The 16,670-nt window shown below is 33.5% G+C and overlaps 5 protein-coding genes across 5 annotated transcripts in view; 4 read left to right on the top strand and 1 right to left on the bottom strand.

Moving 5' to 3' along the window:
* NAEGRDRAFT_57354 (basal body protein NBP family) overlaps window positions 1-3,462 on the top strand; it is a 7,024-nt gene extending 3,562 nt beyond the window's left edge. Inside the window, exon 2 of the mRNA XM_002680016.1 lies at window positions 98-3,462. Coding sequence (XP_002680062.1) covers window positions 98-3,429 — 3,332 coding nt within the window. The 3' untranslated portion in view covers window positions 3,430-3,462. The remainder of the gene's footprint in view (window positions 1-97) is intronic.
* A 673-nt stretch (window positions 3,463-4,135) lies between these two features.
* Window positions 4,136-5,347, bottom strand: NAEGRDRAFT_47209 (uncharacterized protein; the record flags this gene model as incomplete). Its single annotated transcript, XM_002679901.1, has 1 exon — window positions 4,136-5,347. One exon carries the CDS (start codon window positions 5,345-5,347, stop codon window positions 4,136-4,138), a length of 1,212 nt encoding a protein of 403 aa, XP_002679947.1.
* A 221-nt stretch (window positions 5,348-5,568) lies between these two features.
* On the top strand, window positions 5,569-7,454 carry NAEGRDRAFT_78861 (histidine ammonia lyase; the record flags this gene model as incomplete). The annotated part of the gene is made up of 3 exons (XM_002680015.1): window positions 5,569-6,008; window positions 6,132-6,514; window positions 6,554-7,454. The coding sequence occupies 3 exons, from the start codon at window positions 5,569-5,571 to the stop codon at window positions 7,417-7,419; spliced, it is 1,689 nt and encodes a 562-aa protein (XP_002680061.1). The 3' UTR covers window positions 7,420-7,454.
* A 130-nt stretch (window positions 7,455-7,584) lies between these two features.
* Window positions 7,585-10,174, top strand: NAEGRDRAFT_57352 (uncharacterized protein; the record flags this gene model as incomplete). The annotated part of the gene is made up of 2 exons (XM_002680014.1): window positions 7,585-9,045; window positions 9,634-10,174. The coding sequence occupies 2 exons, from the start codon at window positions 7,585-7,587 to the stop codon at window positions 10,153-10,155; spliced, it is 1,983 nt and encodes a 660-aa protein (XP_002680060.1). The 3' UTR covers window positions 10,156-10,174.
* Window positions 10,175-10,332: 158 nt separating this feature from the next.
* NAEGRDRAFT_64681 (uncharacterized protein) lies at window positions 10,333-11,862 on the top strand (the record flags this gene model as incomplete). The annotated part of the gene is made up of 1 exon (XM_002680013.1): window positions 10,333-11,862. One exon carries the CDS (start codon window positions 10,333-10,335, stop codon window positions 11,860-11,862), a length of 1,530 nt encoding a protein of 509 aa, XP_002680059.1.
* Between the last annotated feature and the right edge of the window lie 4,808 nt (window positions 11,863-16,670).

Below are 16,670 nucleotides of genomic sequence, written 5' to 3'. Positions count from 1 at the left end.
TAACTTTTCACTTGTGGTTCTTATGAAAATAATCCATGTATGGGACATGGTGCTTGTGTTGGTCCAAATACCTGTGTCTGTAACTCAACTCAAGCAGGTGGTTTCTGGGCTGGCTCTAATTGTGAAATTTGTCAACCTAATTATGGAGGTGCTGATTGTAAGAGTTTAGCTTGTAATGCTAATGTTACTTGTTTGGGAAGAGGTACTTGTAATGCTGATACTACTTGTAGTTGTACTGGAAACTTTGCTGGTCCTTTCTGTAGAACTTGTATTGCTTCTTGGTATGGACCTAGTTGTAATGTTACTTGTGATCCAATGAAGAAATGTAGTGGAAATGGTTTCTGTACTGCTAATGGTGCTTGTTCCTGTATTTCCAACAACTTGTTGGGTATGTATGCTGGTGAATCTTGTAGTTCATGTGCCTCTGGTTGGAGTGGATCCAAATGTAATATCAAACTTGGTTCAAGTGCAACATTTGGTTCTATTGGTGATAGAGTTTCATTCGAATTTGCATTCCCCTCATTAACTAACAACATTGATTGTGCTGTTGTTTTATCTGAATCATCATTGAAGGCTGTTGGTTCTGCTCCAATTTGTAGATGGGATGATCGTTCAAAGAATTCATTCCAAATCATTTTGGGTAGTGCTGCTTCTCTTTTGCCAGGTGATGCTCTCCAAGTTAAAAATAATGACAATGCATTTGGTTCAGTTTCAGTTACTAGTAGTGGATCTTCATTCTTACCTCCAAGTGCTGAATTGCGTGGTCCAAAGAATGTTTCTTCATGTACTACTTTCTTATTTGATGCTTCTGCTTCAGTTTCTGTTGATAGAAGACCTTTGAAGTTTGTTTACTCAATTTCTGGACCTGGTTCATTAACTGCTGCTTCTGCTTCATTGGCTCTTGTTGGTGGAAGTTTTGGATATTTGGACGCTTCTTTATTATCAAATGGTGAATTTACCATGTCTGTCACTGTTACAAATGGTTTCAATTTAACTGCCATTTCTAGTTTCAAGTTTACTGTTTCATCAACTCCATCAGTTATTGTTCGTATTCCAGGTGGTGCTTCTCAATCTGTCAATATGGGTAGTTTATATTCTATTCTTCCAATTGTTGAATATCCATCTTGTTTCTTCAGTGATCGTACTTTGATTTGGACTTGGTCACAAGAATCTGGACCAGCCACAGCTACTATGACATTAAGAGATAACAATAGAGTTGCTATTTTCCTTGAAAATGCTTTCCCATCTGCTGGTACCTATTCATTCAAGGTTAGAGCTGTTGCTAAGGCATCACCAGCTTCATCCTATGAAACTACTGTTACTTTGCAAGTTATTGCTACCGATCTTGTCTTGATGATTACTGGTGGTACTACTAGAAAGGCCTCTGTTACAACAAGTTTTGCTATTGATTTCACTAGATCTTATGATCCAGCTAGAGATGCAAGCACTGATACATTCTCAGCAACATGTACCAATTTATTAACCAATTCTGCTTGTTCATACAGCATGTCAGGTGTTATTTCTAATAAGGTTGCTACATTCCCTGCTGCTTCATTACCAGAAGGTGAATATTCAATTGTTATAACCTATACTAAGGGATCAAGAACTGCATCACAAGAAGTTTATGTTTCAATGGTTGGTTATGCAGTTCTTACTGCTAGTATTAGACTTACTAGAAATGATTGGATTCCATCATCAATTCCACTTGGTGAAAATATTCCACTCATTGTTGATGTATTGAATTATGTTCCAGCTCAAGAAAATCCTATCAATTTCACTTGGTCTTCATTGACTGAAGGTTTCACTTTGAGTGAAGGATCAACAACTATTTCAAAGACAAGTGGTCGTTCATTGCTCATCTCTGGTAAGGCACTTTCTGCCGATACTACTTATTCAGTTCGTGTTGATGTTTCTACTCAAAATGCAGGTGGTTACTCTGTATTCGAATTTACTGTTAACAGCCCACCATTGCCAGGAGCCATTAGTGCCAGTCCTGCAAGTAGTACTGCTGGTCTTGATACTGTTACCGTCACATGTAGTGGATGGTATGATTCTAACTCTCCATTGACTTATCAATTCTTCTTCTATGATGCCATTCGTGGAATCTGGAGTACATTGTCTGGTAGAACTACTGATAATCAAGTTCAAGCTAAATTGCCACCTAGTCCAGCTGCTGATAAGAAATTGAGAATTAGAGCTAGAGTATTCGATTCAAAGAATGCTTTCAGTGATATTGAAACAAGTGTTATTTCTAATCCTCCTGATTTGACAAGTGGTTCAGCTGCATTGAATTTCCTTAACCAAAGTGCTAACGTTGCTGATTCTACTGCTAGTAGTGCTGCTGCAGTTTCTTCATTGTCTTCAATTTCTAATCAAAATTTGGCAGCTGAAGTTGTTACTCAAGTCAAGGCTTTCCTTGTCAATGTTATTAGTTCAGTTTTGAGTAAGCAATCTCAAGTTGCTGTTAGTGTTGAAGATGCTGCTGAAACCATTTCATTCATTTCTGCTGCAGTTAATAGTTTGGATTTGGTTGATTCCAATACCAGAGGTCAAATGTTGCAATCTACTGCTTCGTCATTGACTGCTTTGGCAAATTCTGATAAGCCAATTTCAAGTGATCTTGCCAATTCAATTGCTTCATCCTTATCAAACTTTATTAAGAATATCTTATCCAGCTCTGGTATTTCTACAAGAAGTGCTAAAGCTTTGAGATCTCTTGCCACTGATTCACAATCTGTTTTGGACAGTGCTGCTAGTTTATTGGCAGGCATGAGTAAGAATCAACTCCTCGATCAAGCAGCTTCAATTTCCTCAAGCAGTGAATTTATTGTTTATACCAAGAAGATTTCTGCATCTTCTACTGCTTCTTACAGTGAAGTTATTGCTAATAATACTCAATATCAATTGCCTGCTAACTTTACTGCTGGCTTCTCCTCATCGATTACTTCAATTGGTGTTAATATCAAGCAATTGAGCAATTTGTATAAGGCAATTTATTCTCAAAGTATGACCATTATGTCCAAACTCTTTGAACTTAGCTTGGAAAATGCTGATACTGGTGCCAAGCTGAGCTTGAATGGAGTGAAGATTGGAATTACTCTTAGTGGTAACTTTACTTTGGGTACAAGTACTTCCAAATATGATTGTTTGCTTTGGAATAACTCAACCAAGGTTTTCAGTAAGGATTCATCTTGTAGTGTTTCAATTGTTTCTTCCTCTTCTGCCACTATTCAAGTTTCACAAAGTGGTACCTATGCTGTCAGTAGATCTATTGCTACCGGTACTTCTACTGTCACTCCAACTGCCTCAAAGAGTACAACTGTTATCACTCCAAAGACCTCTAAGAGTAAGGTTATCAGTGCTGGTTCAACAAACTTTGCTGGCTTGTTGGCTATTGTATTTTCTGTATTGTCTGTATTCTTGATTTAATGAGAATGTAATAAATTAACAACCATTTCATTTATTCTGTTTCCCATTTCTTTTGGTATTCCTCAATAATCTTAATTGCCTGTTGTACCGCTTCTACATCTTTTAGGTGGTCAATAATATCCAAAGCAGAAGTATCACCACGAATTTTATAAGCAAGGTCTGGTCTCTTGTCTAACATTTTTCTCAATACTCTAAAATATTTTTCTTCATTTTCTACAAGATTAGCATCAGCATAAGCAATGGAATAGAAAAATCTCAGAAGTGGATCAGTGTTGACTATGTCAGCAATTTCATAATTGAAAAAATTATCCATTCTATCAAGTAGAAATTCGATCTTTGACATGAAGTCTTCGGTCTGTGGATAATAATAGTTCATATAACCATATGGCAGTGCGTGCATGCCACTGGTTATTTTTTTCTCCAAAGATAATCCTCTTGTATCTGTAAAGTATTTACATAGTTCAACATTTGGGGTACATGCGGCACAGAGGAATGCAAATTCATCATCACACTTTTCACCAGAAACCTCCTCATATAATTCAATAAGGTGAATAAGCTTTCCTGTATCTATTACATCTCTCCTCAGAGAGGAGGTGAAATCTGAAACTTTACAGACATTATGATAACTATACAAAAGCTTTGATACAAAGTTAGAACCCTCTGGAAATCCCCAATCTTTTGAAAGTCAAAAAATTAATACTAAATTCTACATACCTCTAATTGCCTTCTCGAAGAGCTCCATAGAAAGTTCCATACCTGTATAGTAATTTCTACAATCAATTATTGAGTTGGCCAATAAATCTTCATCACATTTAAACTTGGCATGGTTCTTATTCCTCAATTCATGCATCAAGGATGGAAAAATCACAACCATACTATTCAAGAAATACATAATATTTTCCACTGGATAGGATTTGTTCATAAATGACGTCATTAATTTTTTGCAAAAATCAAGTGCATCTCCGTTCTTCACAGAAATGTCACGATATTGTCTTTCAGAATCAGTTCTTTTACAATCATCCTTGATGGAAACGAGAAGTGAGTGTACCAAATCAAAATTCATAGATTCAACAGCTACAGGAAGGCATTTGTAAGCATCAATAGGATACTTGTATTTTGAGGTGTCTGTCAGTATCCTCACTGGCTCCAAAATATTTGCAACTGCATTGTTAAATTCTTGATAGAGTTCTTCTTTAGGTTTTGAAAGTTTGAAAAAATACTTTCTCAATTTTTTCATCATTGAGGATAAATCTGCCTCAAATTTGGTTGCAAACTGAGCTGTACAATTTTTTTGTAACATGTAATATTGATCTGTGATAGCAGACTCTGAGTCTGGCACCAAATTGGAATCAACAAAGTCAATAAACCGTTTCCATTTCTTTTTCAATGGGTTTTCATCAGTCAAAATATTCTCATCATTAACTGCATAATTAGTCCTTTCATAATTACAAGATATGAGCTCCATCAGTTTCTCAGTCATTTTTCCAATTCTTAAACCTTCAATTTCCTTTTTAAAGATTGTATAGAAACGGAATCCAGTATAAAAATCAATACCTTGTTCTCTATCATCATCTCCTCCGTGTTCACAAACCTTCTCTCTGGTGTACAATTTTTCAGCCTCATCAACATGACTCTTTGCAAGTAATTTTAATTTTCTAATTGTTCCCTTTGATCTAGAAGTTGACAAGGCTTGTTGATTATCGGCCAATCTTTCCTCCTCACTCTTAATTCTATCCGATAAATGGAATGCAAACCTCATCCGCCACAAGGCTTCATATCTTGCCACACCCAACCAATGTCTATTCAATTGTAGCAAATTTGCTACATCACTAGTCTTGGGACAATAGAGAAAAATTGAAAAGATCAAATCTTCGGGAAGTTGATTCATTTTTTTGTGATGATTTTCGCAAGTTTCCATTTCAAATGTGAAGATTACATCATGTTAATATGATGGATAACAGTTTTTTACTATTTCTTTCAAAAAATTCACGTTTTGTTAAACCATCTTGTAATAGAAAAATATTCAACTTTTTTCATGTTTGAGAATCCTTATTAGTTGAAGAGGTAACGAAATCTATATTGTAAACTCTGTGCCATTTGAAGGAGTTTGATGATTTTTCCTCCGAATTGATAAAAAAAATGCAAAACAACAACGAACATCATATCATTGTGTTGGATGGAGACAATTTGACCTGTGAGCAGTTATATCAAATTGGTTACGATATTAAAACTAGAATTCAATTATCGGAGGAAGCAAAGGAACGTGTTGTGGAGGCTAGAAAAATTGTTGATGATATCATCTCTACTGATCAGGTAAAATATGGTATTAATACAGGTTTTGGTAGTTTTGCTACAACCGTTATTGCAAAGCAAGATATTGAAGATTTACAAAAGAATTTAATTCGTTCTCATTCTGCTGGTGTTGGAGAGTACTTATCTTTGGAAAGATCTAAAATGTTGTTGGCTCTCCGTATTAACGTTTTGGCAAAGGGTTTCTCTGGTATTAGATTGGATACTGTTGAAAAATTGGTAAAGGCTTTTAATGCTGGATGCATTTCTGCTGTTCCATGTAAAGGAAGGTGAGTATTAGTAGTGTGTTAATAATTTCATATATATAATTTATATTTATGATGATGATAATTAATAATCTTTAAATATTATTGTGGAAAATTATAATGATGTGGATAATTTCTAACATATAGTGTTGGTGCATCTGGAGATTTGGCTCCTCTTGCTCACATGGCTCTCGGAATGATGGGAGAAGGATTAATGTACAATCCTTCAACAAAGACCTATGAGGATGCTGCCAAAGTACTCAAGGAACACGGTTTGGAACCTATTCAAGTTCAAGCTAAGGAAGGTTTGGCTCTTATCAATGGTACTCAATTCATTTGTGCTTTGGGTACTGAAGCTTTGGTTCGTTCTGTTAATGCCACTCGTGTTGCTGATATTGTTGGTGCTATGACTTTGGAAGCTCTTAGAGGTACATTCAAAGCTTTTGATGCTAGAATTCATGCTGCCAGACGTCACACTGGACAAGTTAAAGTTGCTGGTAGAATGAGATCCCTTTTGTTCTCCGAAAAGAGTACGTTTTAACAAAATAATATTTATTAACTTGAAACAGCTGTTGGAAATGAAAAGAAGTTTGAAATTTCTGAAATTTCAGGAAGCCATTTGAATTGTTCAAGAGTCCAAGATGCCTATACATTGAGATGTATTCCTCAAGTGCATGGTATTGTCAACGACACTGTTGAATTCTGTAAGAATATTATGGAAAATGAATTAAATGCAGCCACCGATAATCCAATGGTATTTAGTAATAAGAAAGGAAGTCAGGTTCCAAACTCGCATCACATACATTTAGATGATGAAAATTCTCGTTCAGAATTACATTTGACAACTTCTTTGGAAAATGACGAACAAATTGTCAGTGGAGGTAATTTCCATGGTGAATATCCTGCTAAGGCTATGGACTTTTTGGCTATTGGTATTACTGAATTGGCAAATATCAGTGAAAGAAGAATTGCTCGTTTAATTGATGGTAACTTGAGTGGTTTACCAGCATTTTTGGTTAAAGATGGAGGTCTTAACTCTGGTTTTATGATTGCACACTGTACAGCTAGTGCATTAACCAGTGAAAATAAGGTTTTGGTGCATCCAAGTTCCAATGATACATTATCTACATCTGCTGCTAAGGAAGATCACGTATCTATGGGTCCATTTGCTAGTCTTAAATGTCTTGATGTTGTCAAGAATGTTGAATATGTTTTGGCAATTGAATTAATGTGTGCTTGTCAAGGTGTTGATCTTTTAAGACCTCTCAAAACTACGCCAATTTTAGAAAAGGTTTATCAATTGGTTAGATCAGTAGTTCCAAAATATGAAAAAGATAGATTCCTTTCACCAGATATTGAAAATATTTGTCAACTCATCAAGAGTGGAAAATTGTGGGAAACTGTTAAGGACGACCTTGAAACTTATATGCATTAAATTTTGAAAATAAAATTTTTACTTGAGTTTTCGTTAATTTTTTGCATCCAAACAAACCTCTAAATGCTGGTAAAAAAATCATCAAAACGCACCAACAAATAAAATAAAATGGCGTTCCTACACAACACATTCACCAACCACACAATAACAAAGCCAAAAAGAAGAATGCATCAGCAAACAGAGAACATGAAAGAGCTATCCATTCGATGTTATAAATTTGATCCCAATAATTTCCTTGGATACGGTAAAGTTTCTTTGCGAAAATGTGCTTTGGAAGAAGTGGAAATATTACAAAGAATTAATAACAGTTTTTTGATGCAAAATATTGGAGTTTACCATTTGGAAGGAGAGGGTGACAATGACGATGTTTTTTCAATACAAGTGATCGGAATTTCTCTCAACGATACTCAAGAAATTTATTTGCCTCTCTATCCTACAGAGGTGAGTTCTCTGCTAGGCTTTGAATTTTCTTCAAGTGTAAGTTGTGTTATCTTGTATGACACTGATCAACAATCAAAAAAGACTGTATCTTGGAACAAGGTGAAGGTTCTTAAAAAAATTGCTTTCAATTCTTATGATATGTTAATCAAGATAGTGAAAGACAAAACTGAAATGCACGACTTGACTTTTGTACCATTACCACAGGAAAGAATTCTTTTTGTGAAAGGCCTGGATCAAGCATTAAGTGTTGAATTGTCAGATCAAATTTCTAGCATCCTTCATATTTCAAATTGTCAACATAGAGATCTTCAAAGATTGGCTTATCATTTAAAGAAGAATAATGAAATTTCACCAGAATCCTATGAATATTATATTTCTAATCTTGATGATAAATCAGGAATTGATAAATTGGACTCTAGTGATGATATTAATAAGTTTATTGAGAGCTCAAAGTGCCAAGAGCCAGACTTTCAACGAATATTAGCTCTTACTTCAACCATCTCTTGGAATAGTATCAGTGCATATTTTATGAAAAGAATATTATACGAAATTTCACGGGATATTAAAAATTTAGAAATCATTCAACGAGCATTCTCAAACCAATACAAGAATTTAGAACTAACTGATAATAGAGACAAGGGACTAGATTCTCAATACTTTGACACTAATTCTCTGTATATTCTACCATGTTATTATGTCCCTTCTAAAAATGTAATTCAGGACTCTTCCAATAAGAAAGCTAACAAAATCTCAAGAAGCGAGATTAATAAGGAAGAGGATGTCACTTTTGAAATGAAAACCAGAGTTATGAAGAAAACTACTGACATGAAACAAATAGTTAAACAATTAAGATTATATGAAGCTAGATACCCATCAACTAACGAATTGAATTACTATATTGGAATATCTGTTAATGAGGAAATATATTTTCCACGAAAGAAAGAAGATTTTATCAAGATATTGAAAGATAATATTAGTGATTGGAAGATTGGAAATAAGGATGGACGTTATGGAGTAAAAGCTTGTGGTAAAAGATTTAAATTGAATAACAAGACCTATACGAATACTGAAAGACATCAAATGCCAGATATTTTCGAATATTCTTCAATGGTTCAAAGGAAATACTTTAATGGAATGAAATCTTTCGATCTGGTCATTAGTAAGGATGACCTTGCAGTTCAAAAGGTAATACTGAGTAGAGATGATGGTTTTGAGGCTCCAGAAAAATATAGAATCATTTCTACTGTTGTAGAAAATTCAAAATGTGTGGATACTGAATTTGTCAAACTTGTGTCTTCACTTTGGAATCAGGATTCATTATCTCAGGTTTCACTTGTTACATATTGTAAAAATAACAATTTGGACATTGAAAAAGTAGAAAAATTGAGTGCTGGAACAGATCACAGACAAGTTATCAAGGTTTCCTCTACTGTTGCGCCTGACTTTTTACTTTTAGTCCAATTACTTGCCCGTGTAAATACTCCCTACTTGCTAGATTATTGTAGATACTTTTTCACATCAATACCAAAATTATTCGATGACAGAAGGAGTGTTTCTAATTTCTTTGTGTCTATTTTGGAAACAATTCGGAAGAGAACAAAATAAAAAAGATGGTAATAATTTAATAATTAAAAGGAGAAGATTGTTACTTGTTTTTAATATTGTATTACATATTGATGATTGATGTACAGTTTTTATTATTTGTAATTTTAAAAAATTTGAAATTAAAAAAAAATGTTCGCAACTAAATTCTTGCGCGCCGTTGTTGCAAAGAAGAGCGTTCTCTCATCATGCTCCAAGTTTTCATCATCTTCCGTAGCTTTCACTCATCATCATAAATTTGCCAGTGTTAGACTTTTCTCAACAAACAATGTACATAGAGAACAAGACTCTGAAGTCAGAGGTATTATAACTCCTGAATTATTCACAAAAACTCGCCAAGAATTGAGACAACTCTTCACATCAGAATTGGAGAAGATTGTTACAAAAATAACTCAAGAAGAAGGATACACTCCAAACGACGTATATAATTTTGCTTTGGGAGAACAAAGTTTGAGATTTAAAGTTTTCAGAACCGCTATGGTTCGTTTCGGAAGAGAAATTCCTAATGCTGATTTACCTAAAATTCTCAAGGTTAAGGACCTCGTGGAATGGTTCATTGTTAAACTTGAAAAGGAGAGACCACCACAAACTTATGAAGTCCCAGAAAATGTTAAATTATTCGTTGAAAAGCATCAAGGAGCAAAGAATAGAAAGATAAACGAAAAGGGAGCCTTTGTTGAATCCCAACAATAAAACAACAAAATAAAAGGAACCGGTTTATTATAATTCGGAAAGAAAGGAAATATGTAAATTGACACCAAAACTTCCATCAATTCGAGAACAAAAACCCAGTAAAGATGTTTGAAACATAAAAGCTTGTCTGTTTTGAAGTGGTTGAAGCAGGCTTCCAACAATAACAAGAACAAAAAAATGTCTCAACAAGAGAACCTTGAAGAAATCATTTTACCAAGTTCCCTACCGTTTATTAAATCTATCAACCAACCCTTGAAAAAATACTTGAATGAAGAGGAAACCCTGCGATCAGCAAGTCAAATTCTCTCATTGATCAACTTTTCGGAATGTGCAAACCAAACTCTCCAACAAGAGGATGTTGAGAGTATTTGTGCTCTATTGGATATTATTAAAAACATTTTGGATGTAACTGGAAAGGATATGGTTGCTAACAAATTACTAACTTCAAATACTATTTCGGAATTGATTTCCACTATGTTTAAATTTCTAATTGACATTCATTACACAACAGTTTTAGAGGAGAGTGTTCTGAGTGCTTTATTAGAAAGCCAAGAGTTTTTATTATCAAACTTTCCATCTACTTTTGAGAATTTCATTGGTGACATTACCAATGTTATTCCTCAACTTTGCCAAATTTATTTATCATTCTTTCCAAATAATGGATCTAAAGAATGCCTCACTGAAACAGCATCTATCATGTTCTTACCTAATATCTGCAAATTTACTGTTCTTCACATTCATTCAGCAGATCAATGTATAGTTATTCAAAAATATGCCACTAATATTTTAAAAACCCTAGTCGGTAGACACCCAATTATTGCTCAACACCGAAATGTTTTCAATAATATTTGTAACCAAATTAGATATTCGAGTAATGAAATCAAATTACTTTCTATGGAAATAGTAACACTGATTTCTTCCACACAATCATTTGATCCAACAATTCACAAAAATCTTATCAATTTAATTATCACCTTATTGAATGGTTATTATGGGATGTTTCCATCGTATAGAACATTGGAGTTTGATGATTTATTTGCTGATTTGTTAAATTCTACAATGGACGAAATGATTTTAATCCTTTCCTATTTTGGGATTGAAAGGATAGAAATGATTAACACTATTACTAGTTATTTATACTGGAATATTAGCAATTCTAAAAGTGAAAAATTTAAAAAACAAATCATTAACATACTATGTGTATTCATCGATAAGTACAGTATGACAGACTTGGAATTAGTTCTAAAAGGTATTGAAGCTATCAAAGAATGTTTTCAAAATCACATTTTCCCAAATAATGAGGATTTTATTGATCTAATTAAGAAATATCTGTCAATTCACTACTCTTCGAACGCAACCAAAAGAAAAGAGTCTCAAACAGATTCTCAAGGCAGTAAGAGAAGAAAAATAGAAGAGGGAGATTTTAATGAGGATATTAATTCGAGTTTTAATTCAGCTGAATTCCCTTCACATGAATTTGGTAACAATTTTTATCTTATCGATTCAGAGTATGGACAAATACTTTTTGAAACATTACAAAAATATGTATCAAAATGCTCTGAAAACGATGCTGATATGACAGAAATGTATATTTTATTAATGGCCCTTTGTCCTTTTGGGCCAGTAAAGGATAGTTTGGCTCTTATTGACCTCATTCACTCATTGATTGATTATACCAAAAATTGTACTGAAGTAAGTTCTCATTAGATTCAGAAGTTAATCATTGATAGTACTCAAAACATCCAATTATCATGATAGACAATTTATTCCAAAATAATATTCCACAACATCTTGACCCTGAAAGAGTTAATGAATTGAGACTTTATTGTATCAGTAGAGTAGAATTATATGCTAAAGAAATGGAAGAAGATATTTTGGTGTTAGCACTGAAAAATATTATTCGATTTTATCAATTAACTCTTGATGAAACATGTAAGACAGTAGTTTTAGAACAACTAGAACTGAGTGAAGCATCAGTAAAAGCAGTGATAAAGTGCTTCCCTGAAATTGTTAGGTTCAAAATGTTTGACCTAGCAGAAGTAAGCCATCACCTAAGGAAGCTCTATTCTCGTGCCAGTTGTAGGCCAATCATATGCGAGGTAATACAAGAAACCATTCAAGAAAGTTTAAATAATTCCGTTTTTAGACTAAGTGATTGGGATTTTATTTTGGAACCTTCTGAGGTTGAAAAGAAAACACAATTACAATTACTCAAATGTGTTGCATTCTTTATTGAAAATATAAGAAAAGAGGAAATTGATTTACACTTTGAAGATATGGTCAGGTATATGAAAATGATAATGCATAAGGACATTGAAATTGTTGCTTTCGCAACATCAATTTTCTCTATATGGATAACTCCAAATAGAAATCTAGTAGTTCCGATTGAAAGTATTTACCAACTACATGATGACCCTTTTAATTTTTTTGTAGACGAAATCAAAACATTCCTCAGGAAAATTTATGAGGAAAACACAGATAATCAAGAGATGACTCTCAAATACTACTTTTATATCATTCCATTACTGAAACTCATACTGGATAATTGCCCAAAGACATTAAGAAATGTCCTATTTTTCTTTACTGAAGTATCTCTAGATTTTGATCAATCATCAATTGTTTACATATCTTTGAAGAAACTAGCCGACAACAAAGGAATTTTAAAGTATCTTTCATCATCAATAGGAGACGAGTTCTTCATGACTCTATTCGCATATTGGGTTAAGTATTTCAATCAGAACAAATTACAAAACATTTTATCTTCCCTATTTGATATGGAGTTTTCAAAAATAGCTTCAAAAATATTAAAGCATGTCCTGCCAGAGATGGCAGTAGAGGGGGAGTTATTACGTTTTCGTAATCAAATATTAGTACTATCAAATAGTAACGAATTTTCTACTATTATCATTGAACATATTGAGAATATTATTACAGAATTTATCAAAAAAGACAAAACTCCACTAGAAAGTTTTGAAAAATTTATTAAGGCCGCTGAAATTACAAAAGTTCAAGCCAATTTAGTTATATCAACAGCCTTTAAAAATATTATTATGAAACTTCTTAATAATGAACATAAAGGAAAAGTGAAAAAACTTCTAAATAGTATTGGTGACAAAAAGATGGTGCAAAAGGTATTACAAGGGAATATTTCTGGTATTTTAATCAAAATTTCGAAAGTTTTCAAAGATAAGGGAGCATCTGAAATCAAACAAAGAGAAAGATTTCATATTGTTGTGAATATGATTGATGTATTTGAAGCAGAAATTGGAACATGTTTTAAAGAAATATTGGAGATTTATCAAACTCATCTTTTGAGATGTTCATTTAGAATAGATGTGTTACAATCTTTCGAATCCTTCATGATGAAACATTTTAATGACAAGAACATTCCAGTTAACAATATGAACTCTATAATATCTGCTCTTTGTAGAATTGTTGATTCCTCTGATTTTGGAACCAAATTATGTTTATGTATTCTAAAGTTAATTCAGACTAACAAGAAAAGTTTGGATTTCACACTATTGCATTTATCCAAGAGAAAAGATCTGGCTCCTATTAATGAATTTATTGAGCAACAGATTGGAAAACTGTCACTAGATGCCAAGTTAGAATTTCTTCTGCCTGGTATTAAACAATCAGATGTTACAGTCAAGCAAAATGCTTTGGAAACCCTTATAGGTATTCTGAGTGAAAATAAGGAAATAATTCAAAGAAAAATTATTTCAATGTTTGAACTTTCAGAGTCGAGTGTAAATAATATTATTAACAAACTTGTTACAGCTTTACTTAAAAGCTGTAGTGATACACAGGAGGTTATTAAATTACTTTCAGCTACTGCTTTAAGTGAAATTGGAGCAATTGATCCAGCTGCTCTAAATATTGGTCCAACCATTGTAGCCAACACTGAAAAGACAGATGTTGAGCTGATAGAGTTAATTTTTGATCATACAGAAGTCAGTCCTTGTAACACTTCTAAAATTAATTTTACAAGACAAGAATTGTTGAAAATAGTTCAAACACTGGATAAAAAGGTGTTTCAAGAAATATCTAAAAAGTACAAGATAACAGGTGATCAAGGCTTGAGAGTATCAGGTACTGAACACGTATACAAATTACCTATATTCAAAGGAAGTCTTACAATCTCCAAGTGGATGGCCTCTTGGGCCAAGTTCTTGATTTCAAAAATGAAAAATTTCAATACTAAAAGATCGGAAATATTTAAAGCTGCAAGACCTATGATTAGTACAGACAAAGTATTAGTGAAAATTATTTTACCCTATCTAGTCCATCATGTTCTACTCTTTGGTCAAGATTCTGATAGAGGTGAGATTGGCACAGAAATAATGTCCGTCATTGATCATGACCTTAAAATGTCAGAGGCTGAAGAACATTCTCAGACAACTGAACATGCTCAGACAATTTTCTGTCTTATTGATGACCTTAAGAGATGGTTTGAAATGAGCGCACCTGAAATGAGGAATCAGAAAGGCCTTCTTAAGGAATCTGTTGAAAAAGCAGAGAAGATTTTAAGAAGTATTTCACTTGGATCCCTTGCTGCAACTGCATTTAATCACTCAGCATTTTATAGATCACTTATGTACTACGAGGAATACATTAGAGACCAAGGTCAAGATTTCAGAAATTTAGACAAGGATATTGGTAATAATCTGCAAAGAATTTATTCTCAAACAAAAGATCGTGACAGTATGGCAGGTTTAGCTTCTATGCGTACCCATTCTGAAATCAATGAAATCCTTTTAGATAAGGAAGTGGATGAGAAATGGACAGATGCAAGAGATCTATATGAAATTCTATTAGAAAATCAAAGCTTAACTCCAGCACAGTTTGATTCCTTATTAAGGTGCTATTTGAATCTTGGACAATACAATACCATGTTCCAGATAATCAATGGATATCCATTTGAAAAGAATACAAAAGCAACATTTATTCTTCAAGCCCGCTGGAGACTTGGACATTGGAGTGAGCTTGATTCTTCATTAGAACAAGTTTCCGTTCCATCTTTTGATACACACGTTGCCAAATTGTTCTCTTTCTACGTTAAAAAGGATTGTAAAAGTTTTGATGAGCAACTAATATATGCCAAAAAGGATATCCTTACATCTTTGTCAGCTGGATCTAGCGAAAGCTATTTAAGATGCTATCCTGACTTGTTAAAGCTTCAAGTGCTATCTGAACTTGAAAGAGGATTCAGAATTTACAACTCTACTACACTACCAGATCTAGAGGAAAAGGAATTAAGTCCAGAGTTAGAGCATTTCCTTCAATATTTGGATAAGAACCTCAAAATCACCACCAACTCATCCTCTGAAAGAGAGTTATTGTATTCAGTGAGAAGATGTATCTTTAAAATTCATAATCTTCCCGAAAATATCAGTGAATTATGGTTGCACATTTCTAAACAAGCAAGAAAAGAAAAACAATACCATATTGCTGAAACGGCTTTGGCAAGATCCAATCTCAATTCTCCACTTTATTCTGTTGAAAAGGCTAAATTATTATACGAAATAGGTGATGTTCAAAAAGCCATACCAATGCTTACAGATTTTCTTAGGAGTGAACAACCAACATTAAGCCATTCAACACAAAAGAAAACTGATTTACTAACAGCTAAGATTAAATTATTGAATGTTAATTGGGATAGAGAACACAAGCAAAAGACAGATGTAGTTAGAGCCTACAAAGAGGTTATAGATATTGACAAGCAATGGGAAGAGGGTTATTTCTTTTTGGCCTCATATCTAGATAAGTCATATAGTGCTGTTCTAAAAAAGGAAGAAAAAACAGCATCAGCAGGCGATCTTAGTATAATTATTCAAAACTATGGTCAATCAATCAAATATGGTGTGAAGAATATCTTTACAGCACTACCAAGATTATTGACATTATGGATGGAACATGAGAGCGTGAAAACATCAGCTAAAGAAACTAGAGTGAATGACGTTATCGTTGAGCTCATTAACAATCTTCCAGACTATGTTTGGGCTATTTCTCTTCCCCAATTATATTCTAGAATATCTCATTTGAGTCATAGTGTTTGTTCAGCCATCAAAAAAATGATTACAAAAGTATTACTAGCATTCCCAGAAGAAAGTATTTGGACTATTGGTTGCAGAAGTGAAAAGGAAGAAAGAAAGAAAGCTATAAAAGAAATAATTGCTACTGCCAAGTCAGCTGATAATATAAGCAATGTAGCTAGGTGTATAATTGAAAATCAAAAAAAGACACTGAGAGGATTTAATGAGTTATGTGAAGCATTTATTCAAAAGCCGGACAAGGAAAGAAAATTTAGCTTGAACATTTTCAAAACTAAAAATGGTAAAGCTTACGATGGAGTGGTACAGAATCCAGAAAAAAAGACTGAGATGATTGCAAGAAAATTCAAGTACTTACCTTCATGTGTTATGAATCCATGCAAAAATTTCATCATACCAATCCAATCACTCATTTCTGTGGAAATTCAAAAAGCTAATATTTTTGATGAGAACCAACACATC

This window comes from Naegleria gruberi, assembly GCF_000004985.1.
Source record: "Naegleria gruberi genomic scaffold NAEGRscaffold_11, whole genome shotgun sequence".
Taxonomy (NCBI): domain Eukaryota; phylum Heterolobosea; class Eutetramitea; order Acrasida; family Naegleriidae; genus Naegleria; species Naegleria gruberi.
The sequence above is the reverse complement of the archived record's forward strand: the minus strand, read 5'-3'. Positions and strand labels throughout refer to the sequence as shown.